The sequence below is a fragment of the Tachypleus tridentatus genome, chromosome 13 (assembly GCF_004210375.1).
Source record: "Tachypleus tridentatus isolate NWPU-2018 chromosome 13, ASM421037v1, whole genome shotgun sequence".
NCBI classification, from domain to species: domain Eukaryota; kingdom Metazoa; phylum Arthropoda; class Merostomata; order Xiphosura; family Limulidae; genus Tachypleus; species Tachypleus tridentatus.
The window spans coordinates 18,895,475-18,917,333 of NC_134837.1; the positions used below are offsets into that span (position 1 = coordinate 18,895,475).

Genomic DNA, 21,859 nt, shown 5'->3' on the forward strand with positions numbered 1-21,859 from the left:
GCTTTCTGCAACATTTGTTAGGCATAGGCAGATCGTAACTGTACTGAGTCAGTCGCCGAAAGTAGTTCCAATATTAAAGTTTTTTATACTTTACATGATTCAGTATGAAAATTCTGAATAATTGCGTTTTAATAACAATGAAGAAACCGTCTGGTTGTTTTTCTATAATAGAACGTATGAATAAATAAACTGAAAACTTACCAGCTTGCTTCTGAGTCATTTTAAAACGAACAGTATTTATTTTAAATTGAATACTTTTTTTTTAATGTGATTTTAATGTAAGAACAGATTTTTTTTTATTTGAAGATGGATATTGATTTTATAAATGCATATATATCATTTAAATAATAATTACAGAGCCTTTACAAATAAATAAACAATATATTGCTTCTGGCTTATACCAAATTAATACATCGTATTGAAATTATGCATCGTAGGAAACGTTTGTTTGTTTTGAATTTCACACAAAGCTACTCGAGGGCTATCTGTGCTAGCCGTCTCTAATTTAGCAGTGTAAGACTAGAAGGAAGACAGCTAGTCATCACCACCCACCGCCAACTCTTGGGCTACTCTTTTACCAACGAATAGTGGGATTGACCGTCATATTATAACGCCCCCACGGCTGAAAGGGCGAGCATGTTTGGCGCGACGGGGATGCGAACCCGCGACCCTCAGATTACAAGTCGAGTGCCTTAACCACCTGGCCATGCCGGGCCTAAAACTGTTTATCAGAGTTAAACAGTGATATTAAGAAAAAAAGTTTTAAAAGTATATTTCTGAGTTACTGATAAATACTTCAACACATCTGATAACATTAGCTTTCCGTAGAATCTAGCACGGAGCGCGCACTATACGTTATTTTATTAAAATATTTTAGCAAATTAGATTACATATTTCATCGAAATAAAAAACGTATTTCTTTTATGCCTACAATAATAATCATGTATTAAAAAGTAGCGTTAATTCTGTTGATTCATCTGTGATTATAAACTTGACCTAAATAGTGAAATCCTGAAGAAAATTGGGGCAAACTTGGACCGTTAATGTAACAAAAATTCATAAAAAAAAAAAAAGTAATCGTTTCAGCGCCACGTAGTGGATGAGAAACAGCAACTAAAGCTACCGCCATAAGGGAAATTTTTCGTGTTATCCAGTTCTCTTGGAGCCTTCGAACTGACTTAGAAATGTCAAGCTGATAATGATGTCGACATGAAGTATGGATGACGTAAAACATTTACGAGTAATAAACGAACTAAAAAAAGAACAGTTTAAATGATCCGGTCTCACACACGATCTGTATTGTTTCTTTTTACTATATAGCAACATATTTCGAATAACTATTCACAAAGTTGTCGGTAATTGTTATTATAATGACCTCATGGAATACCAGCGTTAATTTGTAGAGCTACTAAGTTTTATTTTATGATTAGTGTTCCTACTTCATTCAAAGCATATGTTCTACTGGGTGCCACCAGGATCACAAAATATTCATGTTTATCTCAATACAAGCCCAATGAAAAAAACAATCCCATAACAGTGTCATTAAAGAAAGTTCGAATGTAGATATGTTGCTTGTTGGAGTTTCATTCATGATTTAACATATTTCCAGGTCATTTGAATTTTTTTTCAGTAAATTTATTTACCACTTTTAAAAACCTTTTAATATCATTTGGCATTAATATATTTTAATTATGAGTTTAAAAGTTTTTATTTCCCTAATAGGAGGCCGAAGGTCGCCTGGAAGAGGTTACCTCTTTTGACCCCTCGCATAACAATACAGCAGTGTTATCTCGCAGTCAGTCAGCAGACAGTAAAATGACGTCACATAAGGGGCGCCTGGCGTTGCAATTTCTACTATTACGGCGTCACTACAATGCGTGCATGATATGAATCGCGAGAACAATTATGCATTCACTGTGCTAGAATACAAAAGGACATGTGCACTTCAAAAGTAAGAAATAAAAATAGTTGTAACTCATAATTCTGCTTTTACATATTCTTGAAACATAACACTTTCGAGGGGTCTGCGGAAGCACAGTTAGTTTATATTTGTAACTTATCTGTAAAATAATTTCTCATTTAATGTTATTGAAAATTAACTTTGTAGAAACCATCACATTTTTTAGATATTCGATTATAAACCCTTAGCTTTAGTCGGTGCCTGTTTTTCTTTCATTGTTTGTTAAAGTCTTTCACTTCAATATTTCTTCGATATATTTTTGCTCTGATTTCTGTCCAGCATACCACAAAACGTTACATTTTAAAATTCTTGGCTTCCGTACAGTCACACCAAATAACCAATGAAATGATAGACAATGACAGACCTTAGTTCATCTTACAAAAAATATCGTTTCAAACCAAAGTCACACAAAATTTTTCAGATTAATATTCCCAGAACGTTAACATATAAAATAAAACAGGATCAACGAACGAGGTTAAGATGAGAAACGTTTGATTTCCAGGAAACACCTAACCGATCGATTCCAGAAATACAAACTGTTTTACTAACCCTAGATGGCTCTGTCTTGAAGTTGAATAATTGTTGTTGTTTTTTCATTCTGTCTCTAAATTTCCAAGATAAATCAGTGAACTACATATCTCTTTGGTATGCATAAGATACACATGATATCACAGTGATAAATTAAATTTGTTGTTAATATCACAACCGGTACTCGAAATTTATTATTCGTTTGTTTCTTGTTCGTTTTCCTGTTCTTATTAGTGTGTGTGTATGTGGGGGATTCATATAACAAAGCCACATCGGGCTATCTGCTGAGTTTACCGAGGGGAATCGAACCTCTGATTTTAGGGTTGTAAATCCGTAGGCTTACCGCTGTACCAACGGGGGGGGGGACATGACAGTCACTTATGGTAGAAACACGAATCTTTCCACGTTAGACTGTCTCAGAATAAAATATTCAAGCACACCAATCGTGTTCCACGGTGTTATAAGATTTGAAAAATCAATGTGCAAATGTGAACAAAAAACAAGAAACACGTGAATTTATATAGCCTGAGAAATAGACGACGAGTCATAATTAAAACCAGTGGCGTAGAAATAGAACAAGGGCAATTCCCCAGGAATCCCCCAGAATTATGACTGTTTTTATATAAAAAAGGAAAATTAATAATATCAAAGAACACTGTAGAGAAAAATATGACACGATAAAAATAGTAACATAAAGAAAACAGTGAAGACTTGGTTTCGATGAAAATAGTAATGCTGACGAAAACAGTGAAGTGAGACTTGGTTTCGGTAAAAATAGCAAAGCTAACGAAAACAGTGAAGTAAGACTTGGTTTCGGGAAAAATAGTAACAAAGAAAACGGTGAAGTAAGAATAGAAAAACGAAGTCAGATATGTTTTTACCTTCACTCACATTACTCAATAAAGCTTTCAATTCCTCTGTTTAACTGTTTCCAGGTTAATTTATATGTGATAGAAATAACTTTTACCCGTTTAAAAATTTCATATAATATTAATGATACGAGAAATTACATAATTGAGACACTTTTGTCAACAGTATCAGTTGGAGATAGGTGAATTTCGAGACAAAGAGTTGATTTTTTTTTTCAATAAACGTGAAGGACAAACCCCAATTAAATTATGGGTTTAGTATTAATTTTTCTCACGTTATGTAATAAAATACAAGATGATGACGATCTTAAAACTGGATTCAGGAATGGCCCTGACGATGTAACAATATGAAGTATTTACCCTCCACTTTCCAAGCAGGACTGGCATGGCCAGGTGGTTAGGGAGCTCGACTCGTAATATAAGAGTCATGGGTTCGAATCCACGTCACACCAAACATGCTCCCCCATTCAGCCGTGAGGGCATTACTATGAGACGGTTAATCCCACTATTCGTTGGTAAAAGAGTGGCCTAAGAGTTAGCAGTGGTAGTGATGACTAGCTGTATTCGCTCTTGTCTTACAATGCTAAATTAGAGACAGGTAGCACACAGTAAGACCTCGTGTACCTTTGCGCAAAATTCGGAAAAAACGAACAATACTCCCCAAGGGGTAAAACCTTATAGCTATGTTACAGTGCACGCATGACAAAGTCGACATACCACAACAAGGTACAAAATTACAAATGAATCAACAGCCGATTTACGCATGCACACTAGCATACAGTGTACATACAATACAATGATACAAAACTTAAAATGTCTGTTTATTAACATAAATAAAGCCCATGTTTTAAATGTTACAGCACGTTGTTTTAATAACAAAAACAACAACACTAATCTACTGACGTTATCAGCAGACATGAGGGCCCGGAGGTCATTTGGAATGTTTCCGGCTTTGCTAAACAGGCGTTGTTGTGCAACTTTTGTGGCACTTGTATGTGCCTCCCACTTGTACAGCGTTATGTCTACGGATTTACACGCTAAAATAAGGGGTTCGATTCCCCTAGGTGGGCGCAGCAGATAGTTCGTTGTGGCTTTGCTATAAGGAAGCACACACACACACATACATACATACATACATACATACATACATACATACATAAATATTTGCGGGCAGAAGAATGAAGTGTAGATAAGTTCTTTGATTCAAACTTCCACCACTTCAAAGGTTCTTCATCAGGATAGAATTTTAGTAAGTCCAAAAAAGCGACATATCTGTTTCTCTACTTGATCCTGTAATGGATCAGATTCTCATATTGCACTGACACTATTGGCTTTATCTTTTATTATCCCTTATAAAATTGCACCAAGACCAGTTGTTTTCTTGTGTGGTGGACGACTCTTCCATGGCTTCAATGCAAACGTTCTGAGAAACTCAACCAGCTTCACTTAAAAAGTGATATTCAACACACTATTTATTGCCCTCCAGTGGCTCAGCGGTATGTCTGCGGACTTCCAACGTTAAAAACCGGGTTTCGATACACGTGGTGGACAGAGCATAGATAGCCCATTGAGTAGCTTTGTGCTTAATTCAAAACAACAACAACAACACTATTTATTAGCCAAGTAATTAACTTCTGACCTGGAGTCCAGAAGAACACACTTTGTGAAGATGTTGTTTCCAAAATGTAATCAGATTCCAAATTGTCTGATGTTTTAGTTCCTTATGCATAGCATATTCTTCTGCATCAACGACTGCTTGAGTAACAGACACACAGTTGAAAGTGCTATGTGATTCTCACCAGAGTGAATATCAATAAATATTGGTAAAGGCCGTAATACAGAAGCTGCTGCTCCTAAGATCGAAATTTAGCAATCTGTAAGAATATAGTGCTAATTTTTGCTATCTTAAACCAATGCAGCGCAAATGGGTTTTTGTTGTATCAAGATTCGGTCTATCATTTTTTAAGTAGATCCTCATCTTGTGACAATGTCCGAGATTCGTTCATGCTGCTTGAAGCCTGACTATTTTATTGGTCATAACATGTTGAACTCTATTTGAAGAGCTGACACACAGATCTATATTATGGCCAAAATAATTGATCCTTATGCATTCAAGAATTTTAAATGTGGATGTAAAATCTGATTCACTATGAGTTGTCGTGCAAATCAAATTTTCACATGAAAGATCCCAACTGGCTAATACTTCTTGTATTGCTTCAGCCAGGTTCTAGACAGTGTGGTCTTGAAGAACAGGTACACTATTGAGACAGAAACAATTCAGTTGTCACTTTGGATCTATAAAATGTGTGATAAAACTTGTCTATAGAGATCTGTAGTAGATGTACAAAAAGTGGAACTGTGAACAGATGATATTGCAACACTATCTTTTACTTCGTAATATAACTCGGGATTCTTCTTTTCAGAAAAAATAATTTATTGATGGCAATGGTCATTTCGGATCAGAACCACACTTCATTCCCTTTTTGACAACTTGCAACAATGTAAGCAGATTCTTTTACCTTCTGGAAAAATCTCCGGATGGTTGTCTTCTAGGCAAGAAAAATAAATTTTCTTTATTACAAAATTTAGCCAAGAAGGATTTCTTAGGCTGACGAAAGATTGGATTTTCTGTTTCTTCTGGGATTGGAGATCCTTTATCTCCTTTTACACCAAACTGAATCTATACTTTACTCGTAGTGTTAGGCTTGTTAAGTAAAAGATTCTTCGTTTTCATTGTCCGCCATTTTAAATTAAAACACACTATATGCATTGCGCCTTCTCAAAAATCTAATAGATATGGAATAATAAATGTTATCCTTCCAAACTCTGACATAGTGGCCGTGTTTAGCATCACTTTATTTCAGTACTATCATAGTATCACCCAATGCTAGTATTAGGTGTATAACCAGATAACTATTTTGTGTTATACCTCATTTATAGAAAAAAAAAATCAAGTTTATTACATAGAATGTTTAAAATTGAAATTTAATTTAAAACGTGAGAGCACCATTTTAAAAGAAACTATGTACCAGTTTAAGATATGAAAATGAAAACGGAGATTGGAGGGATTTGAAGGCAACTAGGGCCTTCACTCTTTGTATACTCTGCTGTCCACCATCAGGATATAATGTGTTGACCTTTTCTAATGTAATTTTTTTTCCCCCAAATCCCCGTCGCACCAAACATGCTCGTCCTTTTAGCCGTGGGTGCGTTATAATGTGACGGTCATTCCCACTATTCCTTAGTGAAAGAGTAGCCCAAGAGTCGGCGGTGGGTAGTGATGACTAGTTGCCTTCCTTTTAGTCTTACACTGATAAATTAGGGACGGTTACCACAGATAGCCCTCGAGTAGCTTTGCGCGAAATTAAAAACGAACAAAGAAACAAACATCTGCATTGTTAAGCAAAAACATTTTGTTCCTTCGCTACAACCTGAATCCTAAATAGTTTCAGGAAGGAGTTGGTCAGTGATTTCATAAACCAAATTACACACACACGTTTGGCGAAGGAGAGTAGAACTTGCTAGTCGATCGCCCTAACCATCAGGTCATGCAAGCCCAAGTAAAAACATACTCAGTTTATGGAATAATTTCTGGTTATTCATGATTATTGGCTACAATATTAAAGCGCCCTCTGTGAAACCTCACGACACACGAAAGGCATATTTGCAAATTCTCATCTGGTAAACCAATATAAAGAAACTTTCGATTTTGCTGCCTGTTTGAGATGTTTAAGTAATCCAGCATATTGAGGTTGGTTTCAGCATTTAAGTTTGAACATTAGTTGTTCAGTTCAGTCGCTAATCTTATTAATAAAGTGTGCAAACTACAGAAGTGGTCAGAAGAGAATTTTCTTTTCTTTTGTCGGACTCTCTAGAATACTTTTTCTTACGTAATTATCACTTCATAGTGACACATCGTAATTCACAAGTCAACTCTAGCTTGCAACTACTCGCTTCAGACTTGTAGATTAAAAACACGAAGGCTGAGAAAACTATTACACATACCTTAATTCCAAAGCATGGCTAGAAAGGTTAGATAAATCACAAGGTTTCACCTTGGGACATATTCCAAGGTTAAGAACACTAGATTCATGAGAAAAGTTGACTGAGGGCCAACGATCCTGCAAAGAGATAACATTGTTTTGGATGACAGCAGTTAACTACCGAGGAATTAAATAAAAATGACCTCCGATCCTACCTGTTGTCACTCCTGTCATCTGGTCTTCAGAGCTCACTTTAAGTCTAGAAGAGTCACTTTGGCTGTAGTCTTTTTCTAAGTCAACGTGATTATCATCGATTTCCGTGACAGCGTGATCGCAAGCAACGGACACTTGACTTCTACAACCTGCATCATAGCTTTCTTTGTTCAGTTCATGTGTTGGACTAGTCTGCACAAACTTCTCTTTTGTGCTTACCGCCTGGTTTTCTTGGTAAATAGAGTCAGTGGAATTGGGAAGATGTGATGGTAAAACGTGACTACATGACCAAGGTTTCGTTACCTTTTGCCATTCAATCCTCTCTATGCCTTTTTCAACAGTCACCAGAAGGCTCTGTAAGAGGTGTGGCAAATCCTCCTCAGAATGTTGGACTGACGGGGCAGAGGAAGAGTTTTGTATTAATGAATTATGGATCCAGTCCATGGTGAAGAGTTTGTGAAATTCACTCTCATGTGTTACACGTTCTTTCACACCGTTACAGGTTCTATAAACACACACGACTTCCAATCCACTGGACGATGTTCCATGTGAGGAGGAGCAGGATTGTTGAAGGCAGAAATAGAAGTCACCAACCTTCAGAGAAGATTGGTCTAATTCTCCCAACTGAACTAACGCTTTCTGCTGAATACAAAGTGGCCAACCTTTCCACCTCGGCTCACAACAGTGTTGACCCTAGGAGAGAGAAAACAAAACACCAAAAGTATTAGCATATAAACGACAAAAGGTGGACATTTTCCCATTCACCAAAACAAACAAATACAATAAATTAATTGGTCAAACGATTTCATTTTGCTCTCGGGGGAAACTCATACCTCGTATAAAAAGGCTTTCAATTCTAGTCAGATCTCACTCAATGGGATAGAAAGCAGAATTATTTTACTTGGTGGAAGCTGACGGAAATAACAGGACTGTAAGCAGTCGAGAAGTCGCAAGGAGAGCACGACTACAAATGAAACTAATTTATTTCCAGTGACCTTCCTGCATGTAAATGAAATTATCTGTACATGTTACTGTACACGTGGAAAAACATGTACAAAAAATTCCACAAATTATTTTATCAAATAATGCATAACTTGTAATGAGAAGAAAAAAAAAGTCCCGAAGTGAAAAGGCGCTGTTGTATTTACAACTTTTATTTTTTGTGAATTCCTGGTGACAACTACTTCCAGCACGCAGAACCTATTTTTGGACGTGCTTAAGGAATTAGTTCTGTTCACTCGAACACTGAGAAGGAACAGGAGAAAAATCTATACTAACTTTGAAACAATAACGTTACAAGAGAAGCTGTAATAAGTACAAAAACTTGGATTTATAAACTATCTAAGACGCGCTACACCAGTGGTTCCCAACCTTTTTTTATGTTCCGCACCCCTAAAAAATTTTAATATGTTCTCGCACCCCTCACAGTAATTATTTATTTAAGAATAAAGGTAAAAATGGCCAAAACAAATGTTATCTCGCACCCCCTGGTTGAGAATCACTGCACTACACGATGTTTTTTTGTAAAAGTGAACGCACTTCCAAGATGGAGAGTAAGGTTGGATTTAAACTGAGATTAGGGATGATACATATTACGACTTTATTACAATAACGTTGTTCTTTTATATGTGTATTAGAAAATGATGTTTGTAGTCAAGCAAAAGGCAACACAGTGGGTTATCTATACCATGCCCACCACAAGCATCGAAACCCGGTTTCTAGCGTTGTAATTCTTCTTGTACATTTCATTTCAGGCAAACAGAAACTAGAGGGCACTAAAGTTGCAGTAGTGTCTCCTAGTGCTCTTTGAAAAACAGTATTGATCTGTACTGTTAATATTAGTTTCACACTGTTTTTTGGGAAACACTTTACATAAAACTAGACATGAGCACTGATTTGTTTACGATATAAATTCTAGAATTTTGGAATGTAACGTTACATTACATTTACTAGTATCTCGTTATGAGAAAATAAGATGTCAGCCACTTCAGGAAATAGGACCGACACTAATATTGAAATTTTAAAAATAAATTATGGTAGCGAGAAAACGACTTACTTTTCGGTTTTTTTACTTTCCCAGTTTTACAATAAATACATTGTAAACATTGTAGCAAGGACTGTTGTTAAAACATTTTTTATAAAGTTACTGGCTTCGTGTTTTTAACGCGTTAAATAAAAGCAACCGAATACGTGGCTTACATCGTACGTAGGGTTACATTTTTACTAGGGAGTTTAGCACCCACCCTATAAAAATTACTTTATTTTCTTTTGTATGCTGACACTCTATATTCTACGCTCTTTACAATTTCGAGTTATTTTTTTCGTTACTAGTTTTATAACCTGTGGCAGCGACCAAGTTGAAACACCTTTCATTTGCTAAGAAAGAAATGCGGACGACTGGTTAAAATAAGAGTTTAAAACATTCATTGTTGAAGATAACGCGTTTTTTCCCCCTCAAGAATGAAGCAAAGAAAAACGGGGATGATTCAATCCTTTACAAATCAACCTTAACGGTGAGATTGGAGTAATAAAGAGGGGGGGGGTTCTGATGGTGTGAGGGGGAGAAAATAATTAGAACAGATGTAATCTGAACAAGATCAATACATCTGTACAAAAACTAAAGTGTTGTATTATGTAACATATTTAGTAATGTAGAGCTTCTGTCCATTATTATTATGTGACATATTTGGTAATGTAGAGCTTCTGTCCATTATTATTATGTGACATATTTGGTAATACAGAGCTTCTGTCCATTATTATTATGTGACATATTTGGTAATGTAGAGCTTCTGTCCATTATTATTATGTGACATATTTGGTAATGTAGAGCTTCTGTCCATTATTATTATTAACATATTTGGTAATGTAGAGCTTCTGTCCATTATTATTATTAACATATTTGGTAATACAGAGCTTCTGTCCATTATTATTATGTGACATATTTGGTAATGTAGAGCTTCTGTCCATTATTATTATTAACATATTTGGTAATGTAGAGCTTCTGTCCATTATTATTATTATTAACATATTTGGTAATACAGAGCTTCTGTCCATTATTATTATGTGACATATTTGGTAATACAGAGCTTCTGTCCATTATTATTATTGACATATTTTGTAATGTAGAGCTTCTGTCCATTATTATTATGTGACATATTTGGTAATACAGAGCTTCTGTCCATTATTATTATGTGACATATTTGGTAATACAGAGCTTCTGTCCATTATTATTATGTGACATATTTGGTAATACAGAGCTTCTGTCCATTATTATTATGTGACATATTTGGTAATACAGAGCTTCTGTCCATCATTATTATTATGTGACATATTTGGTAATGTAGAGCTTCTGTCCATTATTATTATTAACATATTTTGTAATGTAGAGCTTCTGTCCATTATTATTATGTGACATATTTGGTAATACAGAGCTTCTGTCCATTATTATTATGTGACATATTTGGTAATACAGAGCTTCTGTCCATTATTATTATTATGTGACATATTTGGTAATACAGAGCTTCTGTCCATTATTATTATGTGACATATTTGGTAATGTAGAGCTTCTGTCCATTATTATTATTAACATATTTTGTAATGTAGAGCTTCTGTCCATTATTATTATGTGACATATTTGGTAATACAGAGCTTCTGTCCATTATTATTATGTGACATATTTGGTAATGTAGAGCTTCTGTCCATTATTATTATGTGACATATTTGGTAATGCAGAGCTTCTGTCCATTATTATTATTATATTTGACATATTTGGTAAATGTAGAGCTTCTGTCCATTATTATTATTAACATATTTGGTAATGTAGAGCTTCTGTCCATTATTATTATGTGACATATTTGGTAATACAGAGCTTCTGTCCATTATTATTATGTGACATATTTGGTAATACAGAGCTTCTGTCCATTATTATTATGTGACATATTTGGTAATACAGAGCTTCTGTCCATTATTATTATTATGTGACATATTTGGTAATGTAGAGCTTCTGTCCATTATTATTATGTGACATATTTGGTAATACAGAGCTTCTGTCCATTATTATTATGTGACATATTTGGTAATACAGAGCTTCTGTCCATTATTATTATGTGACATATTTGGTAATACAGAGCTTCTGTCCATTATTATTATTAACATATTTAGTAATGCAGAGCTTCTGTCCATTATTATTATTAACATATTTGGTAATGTAGAGCTTCTGTCCATTATTATTATTAACATATTTGGTAATACAGAGCTTCTGTCCATTATTATTATGTGACATATTTGGTAATGTAGAGCTTCTGTCCATTATTATTATTAACATATTTGGTAATGTAGAGCTTCTGTCCATTATTTAATGGATAGTCCAATCTCTAATGACGTAAATGTTTTCCGGTTTTAATTTATGCTTTGCCGTGCAATAATAATAAGGGTAGATATTGTAATGGACCTTAACTGTTTGATATAACTCAAGAAACTTCTCTACTAAAACCTACTTCCTGTGTATGACTGAAGTTTTAACAGAGACGACTATAAACTTAAGAACAAGGTTATATTCATTTTACTCGACGTTTCATTTCTGAACCTTTTTCAGGAGACTGCTGCTAAACGTTGCATAAAATAGATGCAACTTTAATTATTTTGGAGTTTGTGGTCGTTTTCCTTCATTATATAAAATGTCTAAGTTACTCCGGTCAACATTCATAATAAGACAAGGCATTATGATCGTTGTTATACAAAAAAATATAGAAGAAAATTGTTCGTTTTTAAATAAGCTTAACATGTATTTGCGTTTTTTAGGCATAAAGCTAGACAATGGACTATCTCTGTTTTGCCACCACGACTACCGAATCCTCGTTTTTAGGCCACGTGTCAGAAACAGCTGTTCATTTTAAAAGCCTTCAATATTTGTTAGCGTATGTAACCGTGTTTCTTTTCTGATAGGTTCAAAAACTTTCATAAATTACCATATTCATGTGGTTTTATAAAGTAGTTTGTTATCATATGCAATATGTCATGCCTCAAATGAAAAGTATACTTGCTACGGTTCTTTGTGTTAACACTGTCTCTTCACACCCACTCAGTGTTACACAACGTCGAATAAGCCCAACTATAGAACACTAACAACACAGTATTCATTCTGAAGTCTCGGTAGTTATATGTAACGAATTTGTTTACGTCATACTTTCAGTAAATAGACCAAAACAGGAGTTCTTCGTTAGTGTTTTGACTGTAAAAAAAAAAAAAAAGTCTAGTTTTTGTTACACACCCTGCTATGTCACGAGTTCTGGGAAGCTAGCAACTACAATGTGTTGTAGTTACTGTTTTACCCAAGGATGTATCATGAGAGTAGTGAGTAATCTGTATGAACAAGTAAACCACATCCTGACACGGAGTCGTTCACAAAAGACCAACAACAGTGTCAAAATGTCACATAGGATTTAATCGCGTGACATGAAACGATCGAAACTCTATAATTATTTGACTTAAAATACGCGCTCAGTTTCATTTCAAATTCTATTCGTCAAAAATTATTCAGTAAAGTGAATATTTCATTATCATAGGTTAAATCTAAGTCTACGTACCTTCAGGTAGCTAAGAAAAGTAGCTAACGTTTTCTCTCATTATACTATATGGCATTCAGTATTCCGCAAAATCCACACCTGGTTGAAGTACATTCCAAAATAACAGTCCATTGTATGCTCAAAGGAAGCTGCTAACATAGTTCATTCTATTATAACAATCAATATCCTCGGGTCTCTCCCCAAAGACGGGAAGCACGTTCGCCTTCTTTCTTATTTATTGTCTTCTCCCGCTTGGGTCTTTTCTTGGCTCAGATTAGAAGTTTAATACAACTTTCAAAGAATCCGCAGTAGTTAAAACAGCAGACCTCCCCTGGGTTTAAAACACAACACGTATACAGGTTTTATAACACACACATTGCAGTCTCCCCGTTTCACACGTTTTGCGATCATAAGAGCATCTGAACGAAACCACGTTTGTGCGCTTGCTCTCAAATGGCACTGAGCCCTCTACCGGCGCAATCGTATGAACCACCAAGTAGTAATGCCAAAACCTCGGCTACTGAACCTGCAGCATTCTGTTCGTCCAATAACAGTTCTCAGCTCACGCCTCGTTCAGACACATCCTTTAATAATTGGATAGTACACATTTCTGTTTTTTTTTTTCTTCCCTCCCTCTTGCGTTTCATTTTTGATTTAAAGAGCTGCCTACTGCTGTTACAATATAGCAAATCTTAGTAACAATAAGACAGCGAAGTTTGCCTTAAGATATGGACATATCTAAACCACAGGTGTAACGCTAGGTAATGAGACGCAAGCATTATTAAAACACATGATCTGAAACAAACACGTATGTAGGATTAGATGATAAACAGACACACATATTGTTAGTCCTTTTATTCGTATTTCGTAATTATTATTTTTTACTTAATTCACTCGTGCGACGTTTTCCGTCTCTAATCCTATACTGTAAGTACCTTCTTTCCTAGCCCTAATTTCCAATACTTTCTACTTGATCGCTTTATGTAACAAACTCAATCTTTATTCTAGATTGCAATTTCTTTCTTTCTTGTACTTTATTTTGATGGTGTATTTCTTTCAAACCCTCTTCAGTTTTTTATTCACTCTTTCTCTCTCTTTATACATAAAATACTGGGAACTTTCTCACACTAGAAGATGCACCTTACGATTACACAATTTGCAAATAAGTCGAAAATATTTTACTTATATATTCAAATACGTTCTCACGTTGCTCACGCCCTTATCTTATACTTTATATCAGGCCCGGCATGGCCAGTTGGGTTAACTCGTGCGACTCGTAATTTGAGGGTCAGGGTTCGCATCCCCATCGCGCTAAACATGCTCGACCTTTCAGCCGTGGGGGCGTTATAATGTGACGATCAATCCCAATATTCGTTGGTAAAGAGTAGTCCAAGAGTTGGCGGTGGGTGGTGATGACTAGCTGCCTTCCCTCTAGTCTTACACTGCTAAATTAGGGACGGCTAGCGCAGATAACCTTGGTGTAGCTTTGTACGAAATTGAAAAACAAACTTAAAAGTCACATTCTGTAAAAATACACCTAACAGTGTTGATAGTTACGTTATAAAAATATACCTAACATCGCTGAAAGTCACATTTAATAACAATATACATAACAACACTGAACGTTCAATACAACATTCCTAAAAATGCTGAAAATCACATTCAATGACAAAATAAGCAACAATGTTGAAAGTAATTTTCAATAATAATATATGTAACAACAGTGCAAGTTCAACACAGTATACCTAACAACATTGAAAGTTATGTTTAGCATGTACAAACACAATACCTTTAGAATTCACGCAAAAATAGAGTAAATATTTTAGTTGTAACGCAAAGTCTAGTAAAATTAGCAATTATATTTTTAGTTACCGTACCAAAAGTAACCAACCGATATTCTTAACTGTATAACGAAACAACTATCCCTAACTCAACCGCAATCAACAATTAACACAAACAGATTTACATTCTACGTCATAAAAAAATTGTAATATAAACAGGGTCCGAAGAGCCCTACTGAAATGAGATCAAGTATCCACACATGTTCGTGATAATGTTGCACGTATCACGTATGACATCTGGTCTATGACAGTGTAATTAACCAAAGGTGATTCATATCCTGTCGTGATCCTAACATGATTCTTTTCATTCAGAAACTTGAATTTATTATACGTATTGTATAAAATCTTTATTAATAAAGGAAATAAAATATAAATGTTTCTTATTTCTTTACACTTCGATATTAGTAAGAACAAGAAAATATAAACAAATTATTAACAGCCTGATAACCCAAGCGTTATCGGAAAGAGGGCTTTCCTTTATTGAAATTTATCCATCTAGAGAATGATCTAAATTTTGTTTAATGACTTTGAACAAAACAGGAGTATACTGGTACGTGAAAGAGCTCTGTGCTCATGAACCTCCAAAAAGGTCGTTAAACCAGGAAGCTCAAAGACAGATCAATTACAACATGAGAAAATCATGAGCATGTGAACAATTAATGGGAAAAAATGAATAATTATGCACCTTATTCTCAAACAGGGGAATGAAAACTATTATTATCTGAATTGAATTTTTCTGAAACTAAGGTTTATCATTGTCCAAAAATATGGACATTCGGAAGCGAAAGCTAATAAATTCTTAATCCACTGATATCTCAATTTCGAATTCATCAAACCGAGTTATTCGTCTAATATTGTTTCTCTGACAACAGCAAAAGCTTGGTTTGGTTGATAAAACTGAGAAAATCTCAATTACTTTGAAAATGTTAAGAATATCTCGACGTGACCAGAAATACTGTGACCATTTCATTTCTGTTTAAATAATAATGGCCTTTGACCCCCTGTACTCACTCTTAACATCTACCACGTTACAATGATAAACATAACTTCTCGACCTCTCTAGTTCACGTAATACATTTGTTAGCTCACATATAGATCTACGACCTTTGACTTTCCCAGTGCACTCAACATGTTATTTTTCATAACATAGCCACTTGTACTCTACCCTCCACGTAGTGCACACAGTACGTCTATTACCTTGCCAGAAAAACCTGTTATACCTATTTAATGTTTGTATGCTCTAAAGTTTGAAGTTCGTTTCAGTTATGGCCAAGCTATGAGTTTTAGGAAAACTAAACATATGCAACATAAGTGTGACTGTCATACGTGGCTCTTCATGATGGCACACCCACACTATTTATTTTATTTTTAAACATATGTTAATGTATATATCAGGTCTTCTCTTACAGATCACGTTGGTATACCCAGAATAATATCTCAGAGCAATATCTGAGCTTTGCTACCAGAAATATTTTTTTAAAACCAACTGTGTAGAGAAAATTATATATCATCTTCAAAACATAGAAAAATAACCTATTCAGATATTTCCTCTTCACAGAAGCAGAAAATAAAAGTTCCCGGATATTATCTCTTTATTTGTTTTAAGTGCCCAATAGATTACCTCGTTTTACCCGTTGTAGAGATCGAGCTCTGAACTTTAACGTCATAAGTCCTCAAGCTTGTGGATGAGCCACCAGAGTGATCCAGTAATATTTAGTAAATCAAAAGTGATTTAAAATAACATTATTATATAAAAATCGAGAAAAAAAAAAGGTTCAGAGAAATTGATTAATCTATAATTCAATAATCAAACAAAGATGAAAAATACTGAAGCAAAAATAGTATTTCTAGGAGTTCAAGTGAATCTTTGTAATATTCGTTTAGAATAAACACTTTTTAAAATAACATTCTGTACGTAAAACGAACGTACATTATTTGACATTATATTTATGTGTGTGTTTATTGTAATCACATTATAATTTTTGTCAATTGGAGTCTAATAATCGCATACACTTTAAAAATAACAAGTCGTTACCGTTGAAACAAGAACAGCTTTTACTGATACTCGAGTTTAAAAAAAACTGAGTTGACTGTATGACCATAATATCTTGAAATAAGAACTAGTAGGCTCGGCATGGCCAGGTGATTAAGGCACTCGACTCGCAATCTGAGGGTCGCGGGCTCGAATCCCCGTCACATCATATATCGTCGCCCATTCAGCCATATAATGTAACGGTCAATTCCACCATTTGTTGGTAAAAAAGTATCCCAAGAGTTGGCGGTGGGTGGTGATGACTAGCTGCCTTCCCTGTAGTCTCACATTGCTAAATTAGGGACGGGCTAGCGCAAATAGCTCTCGAGTAGCTTGGCGCGAAATTGAAACCAAACTAAGAACTGGTATTATCCAAACTTGTTAAGCCTAACGCCAGTTTTCAATTGCACGATATATACTATTCTCTTTATCATAATTCAAGGCTATAGCTACTCCTAACAATTTGGTGTTTGTACAATTTAAGTGAAAGTTCTGAATTTCAAACAACAACAGCTGAAACAGCTTTTGTCCAACTTATGAAAGAAATCTGCTTTTTATGACCGTGATTGCTGGCACGCCCTTTTAACGCCCCAATGTATAAAAAGTATATAATATTCATCACCAAACTGGTTTCCAAGTTAACACCAGTTAGTTCTTAAACAATGTTTGAAAAACATTAGTCCTAATCAACACATCGTGTCAATAAAGTAGGACGGAAAGTAAAACAAAAATCAATACACTAATTCCAGAGAATCAAGTTGAAGTGTCTGTATTTCTAAAAACTAGCTCTTGTTACTAGTTTTGTTACTGAAAACAAATAACCACTCTTTTAAACTCTGAATCAAAGCAGTCTCTTGCGTTTTTTACGTCAAAATTAACAACACTGAAAATGAATTCTCAAGAATTATTCGCAAATAATGATTCCTAACAGCTACATATGCCCACTTGAGAGTGGTGTGGGATAATGGTTAATTCAATGAACTTGACTCGCGCCTTGTCTTTATGCCCTTGAGAAAGACAGTTTTTCAAAAACTTGCTTCACTCTGCTAAGCCGTACAATTATTATTATTAACTACTATGTTGAAGTTAACCTGCGATGGGCTGGTATTCCCTGGAGGTTGAATGTGAGAATATTTCCATCCATTTGTGATATAGGAAACTTGAATTAAGCACCTTTCTTAAGTGCCTTTAAATCAAGTTAATGTCTTACCTTTAATTAAGTAACTCACGGATTTCCTTGTGTTCATTTCACATGTTTCAAACGAATTGTTGCTTTTATCTTGTATTTTTACGGTATTAAAACAAGTTGGTCTTATTTTCTCTCTCTTCAATTTACTCCCTGTTGTTATTTATGCAGTACGAAATAGATCAAATTCATAATAAACTAGTCACTAAATAATTACGATTAGATTATTTCTCTAAGAATCTAAAACATAACTTTTACACTTTATTTGTATTATCGTATAATAAACAATACACAGGCTGTCCATCTTGCTTATTTTGGAAGATGCCCCCCACTGGCTCAGCGGTATGTCTGCGGAATTACAACGCTAAAAACCGGTTTTCGATACCCGTGGTGGGCAGAGCACAAACAGCCCATTGTGTAGCTTTGTGCTTAATTCAAAACAGCAACAACAACCTTTGGTAGAATTCGCTCTCGTGTTTAGGAAGGAACAAGGAAATAGTTTAAGATTAACTCCACAAGAAGGCGAAACTTTCGCGCAAGAGCAAAATAACAGAAACACGAGGCAGTTTTCTCAAAAGTGTACGGAGAAATTAAATTTCAAAAATCACAAACTCATTCCCCAGATCTGAAAAATTTGAAATAATATCTAACACGTAAAATTCTATTCTCATATCCGATTGTACAATCATAGCATAAACCAAAGCAGTAACTGTATAAACTCTTTAATTCTATACACAATTTATACATTGCGAACAAACAAGAAATAATCCTCAACAGCTGCGGCACTTGAAATTCATTTAGGTAAGATCATAGCAAATTAATCTACGACGCGTTTGTTTTCCTTTTAATCAGTTATATTTTTGCGAGTGCGTATACTCGATTCACTATTATTACTCATCAGAATCTCTACCAGCCTAGCCTCAAACTGAAATTCTTTCAATCAGAATTTGAATAAATTAATCTATGAGACTTATGGCGTAGGCAAATACATCAATCAAAAAGGTTGGACCTACTGAATCCAAAACTATAATTAGACCTCAACTGATCAAGAGATAACAGAGCTATGGCTGAAAATTTGTACTTGAAAAAAAAAGAAACGGAGCCGTTCTATCAGCCACTTAGCCGAGGCTAAAAAATAAACACTTTTATTTTAAACATATACATTATTAGTACGTCAAATATTTACAACGTATAATAATTTCTGAAGACTTACAGAAAGAATAACGAATATTTCTTTCTTCAATAAAGGCTGAAAACATTTTGATTAGTCACTTTTATAGTTGAAAGTCGACAGAACATGTGTAACATATCATCTGTTTCAGTAGAAAGTTATTATCCCCTGAAAATAAGTACACAAACAGCCACGGACCATGAAAACTCATCGGGGGACAGGGGGAGATAGAAGATGCAAACATTTTAAGGTTGCGGTCCAGAGCTTCAGCTAGGTCCAGAGAGCGAAACCCACGAAAGGTCGCATGTTTTAAAAATTTAGGGAAACTTAAATAACGAAAGCTGACGAAGCATTAGAAATTAATAGGACTAATCTATAACATTTAACATTAGTATTACAATGCATTATAGCCTTTTAGAGAATCTTTGTCCCTTGTCGTGTAGCCTAACTCAATGGTCCTAGTACTGTCAAAAAAGCCACTTGAGTAATTAGTTGGGTAAGACAGATGATAGATCTGCAACACTGTTTTTACATACCTCTGCTTTAATTTGATAAAATACAAATGGGGACAAGTATTAAAACATCTGCAATTTACGTAAATTTTATGTTCTTAAGTTTGTCATAAAGTGCTTCCTACAGAAATAATCATCAGTAACAACACTAGACCCGATGTTTGAAAGAATGCTTCCCTGTTTGCTCCAACCGCTAATCCTCTTGGTTTTCTGAGGTAATTTCCAATGATCGTAGCCATCAGTGAAAAACTATCATTTTCCTCTCTAATCATTTCAAAGTCTGCAATCATTTTACCAAATATTAATCTGTTTTTCATACCTTTTCACATTCATGCAAGGCGCTAACACGTAATTAAGGATTGTACACGATGCCAAAAACTAGATTAAGAGAAAGTTACAAAGGAAACATGAATTTCGACATATACATAAACGAAATGAGCGAAAAATTACACGAAAAACATTGTAAGTGGGAGAATTACACCTGAATTCTATAATTATATGATAGGTCTTATGGAATTACGGTTCCTCCACAGGTCTGCCCATGGTTTAACATGGTCATATTTAGTTTAATCGATAAAAGATTCTCCAAGCACATTTTATAACTTCAGTGCTTACGTGTCATGGAAATATTTAATGTTCGTACAATATCCACAAACACGAAATGTTTTCTGTATTTCGAATCTCGGTCAACAAGTTGAAGCAAACCTAATCTAGGAAGATAGAAACTGCACTAGTTTGTAACACTTTTCAAGAGATGTTTCAAGTCATTGTTCCAAATATGAGTGTTTTGGGGTAAGTTGTTTTTGAAATGCTAACTTACTGTCCCCAAAACGTTTATCTTTTTGCCACAAGATTAGATGATGTAATTACAGTATCCTCATGCGTGTTTTCATTACGAACAAAAAGCACGGAGAACAAGTAATCGAGAAACAAAGCCTTAAGCCTACCTACGCTGTGAAACAAAGCCTTAGGCCTACCTACGCTTTGAAACAAAACCTTAAATATATGTTTTATCTCTCACAACGATATAATAATTCATATTGTAATTACTGAAGCAACTGCTATATTATTGCGTGTGGTGTGACACGTGTGCACGCCACCTACATTCCAGTTATAGAGATAAAAGAAAATAATAATAATACGTTAATATTGCTCTTTATTGCCTACTAACCTCCAGAAAAGCCAATACTGTTGTTAAAACAACTCGGCTTGCAATAGATCTACATTTATAATACTGCAATAAAACTACTTTTCACCAATATTACTAACCTTTGCCATCAAATGTCAAAATTATTACCTAGATCACTAAATATTATAACAAAATATATACGGCCCGCCATGGCCAAACGTGTTAAGGCGTACGACTCGTAATCTGAGGGTCGCGGGTTCGCATCCCCGTCTCGTCACGCAGGTTCGCCCTTTCAGCCGTGGGGGCGTTATAATGTTACAGTAAATCCCATTATTCCTTGGTAAAAGAGTAGCCCAAGAGTTAGTGGTGGGTGGTGATGCCTTCCCTCTAGTGTTACACTGCTACATAAGGGACGGCTAGCACAGATAGCCCTCGAGTAGCTTTGTGCGAACTTCAAAAACAAAATGTATACAATATTTATCAACGTATTTAATATTACACAGTAAGTGGCAGTTACTATAGCGGAAATCTAGTTCAAAAATCAGAAGCTTTTCGCAACTAAAACTTTCACAGTGTGTCAAAAATTAGTCTTTTATACATTCTCATATCAAGTTCCCTGCTGGTACAGCGGTAAGTCTACGGATTTACAACGCTAAAATCAGCAGTTCGATTACCCTCGATGGGCACAGCAGATAGCCCGATGTAGCTTTGCTATAAGGAAACACACACACCTCCAAGTACCATAATGAACCTGTTACACGGAAAACCAAATCTCAGGATGAACCTGGTACACGCACAGCTTCAAGAACCTCCACACATCAGGTACCACCGCGAATTTTCTATTATTTCTCACAGCTCAGCTTCACACTGT

General features: G+C 35.1%; 1 protein-coding gene across 5 annotated transcripts in view; it reads right to left on the reverse strand.

The window, feature by feature from the left end:
• The window catches only part of LOC143236754 (puratrophin-1-like), a 147,169-nt gene that overhangs the window by 89,478 nt on the left and 35,832 nt on the right, over positions 1 to 21,859 (reverse strand). For 4 of the 5 annotated variants that reach the window (XM_076475247.1, XM_076475248.1, XM_076475246.1 and 1 more), the window contains one exon: positions 7,556 to 8,246. In XM_076475247.1, the coding sequence (XP_076331362.1) occupies positions 7,556 to 7,997 (442 nt within the window). In that variant the 5' untranslated portion in view covers positions 7,998 to 8,246. Of the gene's footprint in view, positions 1 to 7,555; positions 8,247 to 13,138; positions 13,615 to 21,859 lie in introns of those variants that run through there. The other variant, XM_076475244.1, reaches the window with a different exon arrangement.